Source organism: Gavialis gangeticus, unplaced genomic scaffold, assembly GCF_001723915.1.
Source record: "Gavialis gangeticus isolate Ggan-Ray unplaced genomic scaffold, GavGan_comp1, whole genome shotgun sequence".
Lineage (NCBI taxonomy): Eukaryota > Metazoa > Chordata > Crocodylia > Gavialidae > Gavialis > Gavialis gangeticus.
Genome location: NW_017729004.1, coordinates 19,903,005 through 19,912,611, shown reverse-complemented (window position 1 = coordinate 19,912,611; position 9,607 = coordinate 19,903,005). Strand labels below are relative to the sequence as shown.

General features: G+C 41.1%; 1 protein-coding gene across 1 annotated transcript in view; it reads left to right on the top strand.

The window, feature by feature from the left end:
* Positions 1-9,607, top strand: part of LMBR1 (limb development membrane protein 1) — a 130,746-nt gene that overhangs the window by 84,360 nt on the left and 36,779 nt on the right. Inside the window, exons 10-15 of the mRNA XM_019507945.1 lie at positions 4,690-4,770; positions 5,507-5,583; positions 5,822-5,899; positions 6,887-6,960; positions 7,195-7,285; positions 8,789-8,855. Coding sequence (XP_019363490.1) covers positions 4,690-4,770; positions 5,507-5,583; positions 5,822-5,899; positions 6,887-6,960; positions 7,195-7,285; positions 8,789-8,855 — 468 coding nt within the window. The remainder of the gene's footprint in view (positions 1-4,689; positions 4,771-5,506; positions 5,584-5,821; positions 5,900-6,886; positions 6,961-7,194; positions 7,286-8,788; positions 8,856-9,607) is intronic.

Below are 9,607 nucleotides of genomic sequence, written 5' to 3'. Positions count from 1 at the left end.
TTTCTGGCGGCGCGTGCCAGGGTGGGCCTTTCTCCCGGGTTCCGGTTCCCCCCCCCCCCCCCCCCCATGCCACATTGGCTCCCAGGCAACCCCCCCCCACACACACGCTCACACTCTCCCTCCACACATCACTTGCCCTGCCTACAGGGTAGGGTGTACCTGTCCTGCTCTTAAACACTGCTCCCTACCCACCCAAAGCCCCATAGGGAGTTTTGGTGAGTTTGTGGGGGAGGTGTTGACCTGGCCCACAACAGCTCATCAAAACTCCCTATGTGGCCCTTGGGTCCAAATAATTGACAACTCCTGTCGTAAACCCTTCAAAGCGTCTAGCACTGCTGTTAGCAGAAGGACCTGTGTTGGACAGTAAAGACTGGGAGTGCAAGCCCAGAGCTTGCAAGGGCAAGACCAGAGGCTGAAGGGCCCAGACCTCATGAGGGTGGGGCTGGAGCTGGGACCCAGGAGTCTGTGGTCCTGAGACAGTGGACCTCAGGTGGAGGGGTCCAGCCAGAGTAAAGTGGGTGAAGGTCAGAGGGCCTCAGCCCAGACTAGGGCCTAATACCCAATTGCCCTCTTTCCCCCACCTTTGCCGGGGGCAGCCTTCCTATCCAATCATAACATGAAGGTGTGGCAGGTGAGACAACAGAGTGGGACCCTGCGAGGCCAGAGGAGGCAAGCAAGGTGGGATCCAGGCAGACTTTGCCACCCCAGCATTGGACCCAGTAGAAAGAGTCACAGTAATTTAAAACAAAAATTAAATCCTATTTCCTAGTAAAAATAGTGTTTGAAATGCATAAGAACATTGCCATATCAAAACAAGTTAGCAACTTCAGTACGTAGTAGCAAAACATTAAAGGTGTATTAGAGATCTGTCTCTGGTAATTATGTTTTGTTACCATATTACCTTGCAAGCCTTGCTTTACTAGGTGCTATAGAAAATCAACAAAAAAAAATCTTTCTCAAAGAACTTATTCTGTAAGTCTAAGACAACAGACACAGAGATAGTTGTAGATTACAAGGAAACAGTGGAAAAAGATTTGTTCACATGATAGGCAGTGGTTTTAGTACACCATTTGCCTAAGCACTGTTTAGTTTTTGTACGTATTGTGGCAAAAAATTTTAAGGAGGTATTTATTTTTGGATAGCTCCTTCCAAGTGCAAGCGACAGTGCCTGAGAGGTTCTAGTTTGAAAACTTTTAAGTGTCTGAAAGAGAGTGGCCTCATTGGCTAATTGGAAATGGGAGTTCACATTTTGATAGTGCATGGGAGATAAAGATGGGGGCGGGGAATAAGTCATGATGGGTATTGAAAGTGAAAAGTAGCTGATGCTTGATGCAGTAGAGCAGTGGGAAGGAATAGAAGGATGGAAATAGAGACACGATATGGAAAAAACAATAGCCTGCAATGGTCTTTGTTTGCAGCATTGTGAATGCATATAAGAAGAGCAAGATTGTGTTTGATAGAGCTAGAGAAATCAAGTGGGGCAAATATTCAACATGCAGTTTGATCATTTGGACAAGAGGTTTAGTTGTGTGGAAGAACAGATTATGCAGAAAGAATCTGCAAGGCTGGATGTGATGACTTGGGGATCAGAGTTGAAGATGATGTAGGCTAATGTTTTGGGCCTATGACAGGCAGAGGTCAAGAAAAGACCAGATTGAGAAAAGTTGGGAGGAGAAGAATAAGAACTACTTGTTGGCCAAGTTAGATTTCTGTTAGTGGTGCTGGATCAAAGTTTTCAGTTTGACAAAAGGAGATGCATCCAACTCTACACCAAACTTATCTGTAGTTAACATACAGATGAGATTATTCAGAAATAAGATGTAGAAGAGAAGGGTCAAAGAGAAGAACTCTACATAACCTTCACAGAAATTTGGAAAATAAATGAGGAGGATCCTCCAAAGACGATGCTGAAGGAATACTTACAAGCAGGAGGAGAACCAGGAGACGATAATAACAGAAACCAGGAAGAGACATGATATCAAGAAGAGCAATGTTGGCAGTATTTAAATTACATGTCAGGAAGAGGGATGGAATTTTGCTTCTGAGAGACTTTGGCAAGAGCAGTTTCAATGGAATAAGCTCAAGGAGTAGAAGCTGCATCGGAGAAGGTCAGGGTGAAGTTTGAAGAGAGAAACTGTAGACAGCAGTTGTAAGAGGCTTCAGACCTGAGGTAGATGGGGCAGTTGGAGGGGCAAATAGAGTAAAGAAGGATTTTTAAGATGGGAGAGACAAAAGCATGATTGAGGTGTGGCAGGACAGGGGCCAGAGAAGAGTGAAAAGTTGAAAGGAGTCATCAAAGAAGAGATGAGTGTGGACACACAAAATTAGGAGATGGGTTGGGCAACTAGAGGGATTTGGAGAAAGTAGATTTTGGGATGGGCAAGTAGAGGGATTTTGATAAGGTGAACATTTTAATACTCGAGTGTGTTTATGGAGGTGGCTGATGTGATTGCAGAGCCATTGGCCATCATCCTTGAAAACTCATGGCAATCAGGAGAAGTCTCAGATGATTGGAAAAGGGAAAACATAGTGCCCATATTTAAGAAAGGTAAAAAGGATCCAGGCAACTACACCTCAGTTCCTGGAAAAATCATGGAGCCGATGATGGCATACTGGGCTGCACTGATAGGTGTGTTGCCAGCAGGTCTAGGGAAGTGATAATTTTCCTGTTGGTGCCCATCACTCCTCTTCCCTGCCCCCTCCAACTCCAACCCTGCTGGAGGGTTGCTGGGGTGGAGTGAAGCCCAGCTCCCCAACCAGCCTGCTCCAGGCTTAGGTGGGAGGGGAGCCAGCTCTCTGCCACTGCGTGCACTTCTGGGGGACAGGGGGGACTTGTGCCCCACAGATCTGTGGGCGGGGCTGGGACAGGGATGGGTTGCCCACTGTAGTCTCGGGCTCTCTGCCCTGCTGCCTTCCCCCAGGGCCTCCACTGCCCAGCAGGTGTGACCCAGTGCTGCTGGGAACAGCAGGGCCACATGAGGAAGCTGCTAGCCACTGTAAGCTCTCTTCGTGTGGTGCCATGTCCCTTGCCTACGTGGAAGCAGCAGGAGCAGTGCTGTGGGGTTGTACCCTTTGCTGCAGCTACGTGGGCAGCGGATGTGTTGCCAGGGCAGTGCAGGGCTTGGAGCGGCAACGAGGCTCCCCATGTGGCCCCCGCTGTTCCCTGCAGTGCCGGATTACAACCTCTGGGCTGTGGAGACCCTGGGGGAGGGCAGCAGGGTGGGGAGCCTGAGCCCACAGCAGGCAGCTCACCCCCATCCCGTGCACAGATGTGGGGGGCATGGGTCCTCCCTGCCTCCCTGGGTGTGCATGCAGTGGCAGGGAGCTAGCCCCTTCACCCTGCCCCCTGGTCAAGCTGCCTGCAGCCCCATCCTACTCCCTGCCAGGGCCCTGTGGCCACACATTGTGGCCCCAGGCCCCAAGCCTCATGCACCGCCCAGCTGGGCAGCAGGCCCAGCCCCAGCCATGCCCAACTCCCTCCCTCCCTATGGGGGCCTCAGTGCTTCCCCCTCCCCACCCCACCCCCACTTACCTGCGGGAGCTGCTCTCTTGGCTGCCTGGTGGTCACGTGCATATACATGCATGTGGCATCCCCTGACTGACCGCCTTCCTCCTGCTGTCTCCCAGGCCCTTGCAGGCTGGAACTCTGCCAGCTGGCGGAGAGTTCTTTGCAAAACTGCAAAATCTGTGGGTTTCTCCAGTAAAATGAGAAATCTGAGGTTTCCTCTGGTAACAGGTAAAATCTGTAGCTTTCTCCATTTTTCCCATGGGAAACAGAAATCCCGGATCCCTGGGCATCATCTTGGAAGCTGAAGTCACTGAGTAAGAAGGACAACCAAGAATTGGAACTAGAAATTGGGTGGACAATAGATGACATGGAGATGCAGAGAACTCAGCTGTAAAGGCAGTTTTGTTGGGAAAAGGGAATGTGTGAATTTGCCATGATCTAGTGAGGTACCCAGTATTATTCTGTTGTCAGTGTTCATTGTACACAGAAGCAAAAAGAAAGCCATTATATCTCCTTGAAACAGCTTTGGTCAGTCTTAGAAGCATTTGGTATGCATCATCTTTAAATGGAATTTTAGAAAGCTACAAAATACTTTGAAAGGCCATCAGAGTGTGTAGTGCTGTATTTGCACCATGATATAACATAGGTCATTGCTTCTCAAACTTTTCCTCATCATGACCCCATTTATGTCCCCATTTCCTCAGCATGACCCCTCATTCCCAACCCACAGCCTCCCACCCCTTTGACCCCATCTGCTGATGTCGCGACCCCATTTGGGGCCGTGACTCACAATTTGGGAATTGCTGCCATGGGCACTGAGGCAACAGATACGGTCCTTTCCACGCACTGTCAGATTGTTTCTCTTCTTGAATCTGTCTGTAACACCATCTCCTTTTCCTCCTGTCTTTCACACATTGCTTAGAGGATCCCCATCAGGTTCCTCATGGGACATTTTGGTATGGAGGACTTCTTTTGATAAAGAGAGCAAGAAGATCCCCAGTCAGACTTATATTTGTTATCTGCAGCTCTCCAACGAACCATTTGCCATTGGTTTAAGGAAAAGTATTGTTGCTATAATAAGCATGCTAAAAACTGTTTTCATAATGTATCTTGTGGGATTCATTTTAGTGGTCTCTCAAAAACATAAACCAAAGAAACCCCTATGTCTTTCTTTTGATCAGGTTTATCTTCTGCTGTGGAGTACAGTACAACAGAGCTGGAATGGGAACTTGAAAGTGTGAAGAGCACAAAAACAAAGCTAGGTATGGGTTTGATTAGTAGTGTGTCTGTGAAACTTGTTACAAAATAGCCAAAATATATGAAATGTGCCAAAATACCTTGCAGTTGACTGATACAAATTTATTATTGTAATTCTGTGCCCTGTGCATGCAGTGGCTGTGCGTACGCATGTGGCATTTATCAGTAACATTGACTACACTGGCTGAAAAAAGCCAGTTGCCAATGATGTTAATTTTCCTTTTGTCAGTGCCGATCTAATATACCAGATATATCGCTGCATCTCCTTTTTATTAGCTTAGCTCACAATATTCAAGACACTGCAGTAGTTGTTACCAGCTCAAGGTTAGGAAAATGCCTTATGCTAGATATCAAAGTGGTAAGTAAAAATGGATTTTTAGACTCCATAGTGATATCTAATGCCTGTTAAAATAAGTATAGGCATATATGTTGACTAACCCTAAACCAGCATGATGTGGAATCATCTAAGTGTTATGTGTTCAAGAGTATGTCAAGGTGTGTGGTTTAAAAAAAAAAATAAAAAAAAAAAAAATATCATGGTGCAATTTAAAACTTTGCAAAATTGCACCATACCAGGAAGATACCAGCTAGTTAGTACCCCTTTCACTCAAGTTGATGTAGAAGGTTGCCTACAATTAAAATCTACAAAATAAGCCCATTATAGAAAGCAATAACATACTTTTTTGCCACCCAAGACAACTGGTATAAGGTTCTAAGTCTCCTATTTTCCTCTCTGAAAAGAGCGACGAAAAAAAGCTTCTGCATGGGAGAGGAATTTAGTGTATCCAGCTGTTATGATACTGCTACTCTTTGTAACGGTAAGAATTTTACTGTCTTTTTTTCCTTGTGTATAATAGTTGTTTGGGGGATAATTTTAATGGCTTTGAGTAATGGAGGTGATAACCAAGAAAATATGAGAACCAGCAATCCCTTCTTGAGATTTTTTTTCTGCAAAGATAAAAGTTTTATTGACACCAGATTTCATTATGTTTAAACATTTATATTATTTAAGTGTTAAAACCTTAGAATTGACAGAATGTCTCTACTTCTTTATAGTCCTTATCAGTCCTCTTGGTTGCTTGCAACATTCTTCGCCTGTTGGTCGATGAGACTGCAATGCCAAAGGGATCAGGGGTAAAGTAAACTGTGATTTTTTTTTTTTTTTTGCAAACATCAGTAACATGTTCACTGGAAGTTTTGAAAAAGCACCAGCAAGAGGCTTCAGTTTAATAGCTTTAAAAAGTGCGTTTAACACCTGAGTTTGATTCTGTGGGTTTAGTTCTGCAAACGTGCTAGCTTATATCTAATTTTGCTTGCATTTAGTAGCTTCATTTATCTCTTAGGAAGATCAGGCTGATGTTGATACAGTAGTAATTAACAAAGTAGGTAAATGAGAGCACCATCAGAATTAAAGGGCATATATTTTCTTGGTGCTTCCATTTTTAAGTGGAACAGAATTAATACATCTTTATAAGGAAATTTATTTCAAAATGGAACAAAATATCCTTATTATCTTTTTGGTGTTTTCATAACTTTATTTTTTATTTTGGAAATAAACTTTAATATTTTTAAAGTATTTTATTTCAAGAAAAAAGCAGCCTGCACATTTTTAGGTTGTCCCAATTAATGCCATTACAACTTTTTTTTCTAGCTTATTAATGATTTAGCTTAGATGAGTACAGTCATATCACATATTTGCACAACTATATGAAGCCATTTAGTGCAAGCTGCTGTTCCATTAGTAATAATGCATGCACTGAAAAAAGTGTGACTTGGAGATTTTAGATTTAGCATCCAAAGTACTGGGGCATATGCTTATAAATTACATGCGATGTGAATAATAATGTTGGAAAACTCTGTTTTATTTTCCTATTGTAAAACATTTTACTCAGATTTTGAAATTGAGCTTGTTTAATTTAGATAGGCAGAATGTAAAACTAAATTTGAAGCTACCCCGAATTTCTACCCTTGAATCATGGAATATTTTATTTTACAGTACATCTTTAATCCAAGGATCTCAGATCCTTGGTAAGGACAGAAGTTAACTTTCTGAACACTTAATGTGCGTGTGTATCATTAATTTATGCAAAGTATTTTTTTTTTGGTTTTCTTCTCTCGTAGGGGCCTGGGATAGGAAATGCTTCTCTGTCCACTTTTGGTTTTGTGGGAGCAGCACTTGAAATCATTTTGATTTTGTATCCTTTCTTTAAGTATGCTGTCTGTTAACAAGTATTCTGTCTAGTTTTCTGGGACGCTGGTAATTTACTAAGACACTTGCCTGGAAAGAAGAAAGAGACAGGTCAGTCCTTCTCAAGCACTCGAAGTGTTTTTGTTTTTTTTCCCTTGGTTCTTAAGACTTTTAGGAGGCTGCTGAGAACTTGAGTGAAACTTGCATTCCTTGGAGGTTCTTTTTTCCTTGATTCTCACAGCTATCTTATGGTGTCCTCTGTCGTCGGCTTCTACAGTCTTCGCTTTTTTGAAAATTTCACTCCCAGGAAGGATGACACAACTATGACAAAGGTAAGGTAAAATCTGAGGTGGTGATGGCCCCCCTTTTTGCCACCCAAGACAAACTGACTCTTTTAGTTAGTAATTGCTCTGAATGGCTCATTTGCAGTGATCAGTATTTGTTTGTAAGCTGCGTAAACACAAACTGGAAGATTTTCAAAATGCTGAATGAGTGGGAAAAAGGATGTGCTCTGTTTAGTTTGGATGGCATCCATTCACTTGTAAAAAGCCTGGAATAGTGGAGCTTGTTAACTAGCTATAGAAAAAGCTAGTGAAAGGACTTTTTTCAAAGGAAACGTATTGCTAATGAGTAACTTTGATTGTGCTAACTGTACTTCAGGGAGCTTATTTGAAATCTGAAGAACTTGGTTGCTACAAGTAATACAGACAAAGTAATTCAAATTTGAATAATTAAAGTAAGACTGAGGAGGTCTATTCAGCAACGTTTTGCAGTCTGAGGTTAATTTGACTTTTTCCGCAATTTGGCATTGGCTTCAGAATTAACGAATGCTGTTACCTAATGCTGAGGCACATGCATACATTTTTTGACAAAATATTCCCACAAACTGACAAGAGGGAGCGCTCAATAAGCAAGGGGCAGATGGAGTATTTAAATAATTAAATAATCCTCCATAATTTACATGAATCACATCATTTACATGAATTTCATGATTAAATATATGAAAGTAGTAGTGTCTAAACACATTGATTTTATGATACAAGATATTTGCTAAGACTATTCCATGCCTTTCCTTACTTTATGTAGCATTGGAAACTGGGTTGAAATTGTCTTCGTGTCTGCACATCTTTCAGTATCTCAGGAATAGTTGAGGAAAAATAGGAACAAAATATAAGTAAATGACAAATATGTTGATGCTTTTGTAACTTTAATTCACCTTTTCTTGTTAATAATTATAGAATTAGAATTGAACAGATTTGTCTATTATCTGATAGTAAATACAGCTTTAACTATTTATTTTTGGAATTTTACTAAAATTGCAGCCAAAACTAACATTGTTATGATTTTTAAAAATCTTTACATTTACCAATATCAACGCAGGTAGAAGAGAAACAATTTTTAGTTTTTCGTAACTGTATAAAAATAAAACTTTAATCTTGCAAGCAGTTATAACATGCTTAATTTTACTTATCAGTCATCCCAATAAAGCCAATGGAATGATGCAAGCACAAGTGGTTGCATGACTGGGACTTAAATTGTCAAATGAATTGTAGCTTCTTTAAGTTTATGAAATTGCCTTTTTAAAAGAAAATCTTGGTGTGTGTGTCTTGTTTTGCCTGCTTACCAGTTCATCTCAGAAGGAAACTGGAGATATCTGGTAGAAGCAAGATCAAGTTAAGTTTATATAATTTAAACAACAATTATATTAAGTCCAGTTTGCAGAATGAACCTTTAAGGAACTGACATCAAAACAACAAAATGTGAAATCAGGAAAAATGTTTGCTTTTAACAAAAATCCTATTTTGATGGAAGGAATGCTCTTTTGTTCAAAACAGATAATTGGAAACTGTGTCTCAATATTAGTGCTCAGCTCTGCTTTGCCAGTGATGTCAAGGACCCTGGGTAAGCTGAATATTCAAAAAAAAAAAAATACTTATCTGTTGAGTGGTACATTGTGAAGCAGTTGTATAAATGAAATGACCTAGGAAAAGTTACAGTTTGTCTATTTATTAAATAACTTAGTTACTGTAAATATGCCTTCCAAGTCTTACTTTCCTTTGATGTTCAATCAGTCCCACTGCAACGTGATTTTCATACAGACATATCAGATTACATATTTTGGTACATAAAATATAAGTATCTATCCAGAAAATATATTTCTTTTCTAAATTGGAAGTCATGAATTGTCTAAATAAATTATTTTTGTGTGTCTGTTTTTAGTAGGCTGACCAAGTAGGTTGTTGGCTACAAAAGCTCATGCCTCTCTGAAGCAGTTAGCACAGGTGCCAGCCTATGCTACATTGTGTCTGACTTCAGACTAACACAGCTAACTGCCTCTCTTCCCACCTCTCTAAACAAATTATAAGATAAAGAAAAATACATTTGAAAACTGCTCATTAGTGTAGGCACTAATTTCATGTCTATTTAAAAATAACAGTTCTTGCCGTCTTTGTAAAGAAGTTGTTGTCTTTTATTTGGGTTTGCATACATTTCGTAAGTAGATGGTAGGAAGCTGGGTAACATGGCACCTTAGGGCCCTGCTACACATTCAGATTAAAGCTGGATAGAGACCAGCTATAAAGTTGTTACATATTTTAAAGCAATAACTTTATAGCTGGTTGACTTTTTATAGCTGAATAATTATTTTTATCATA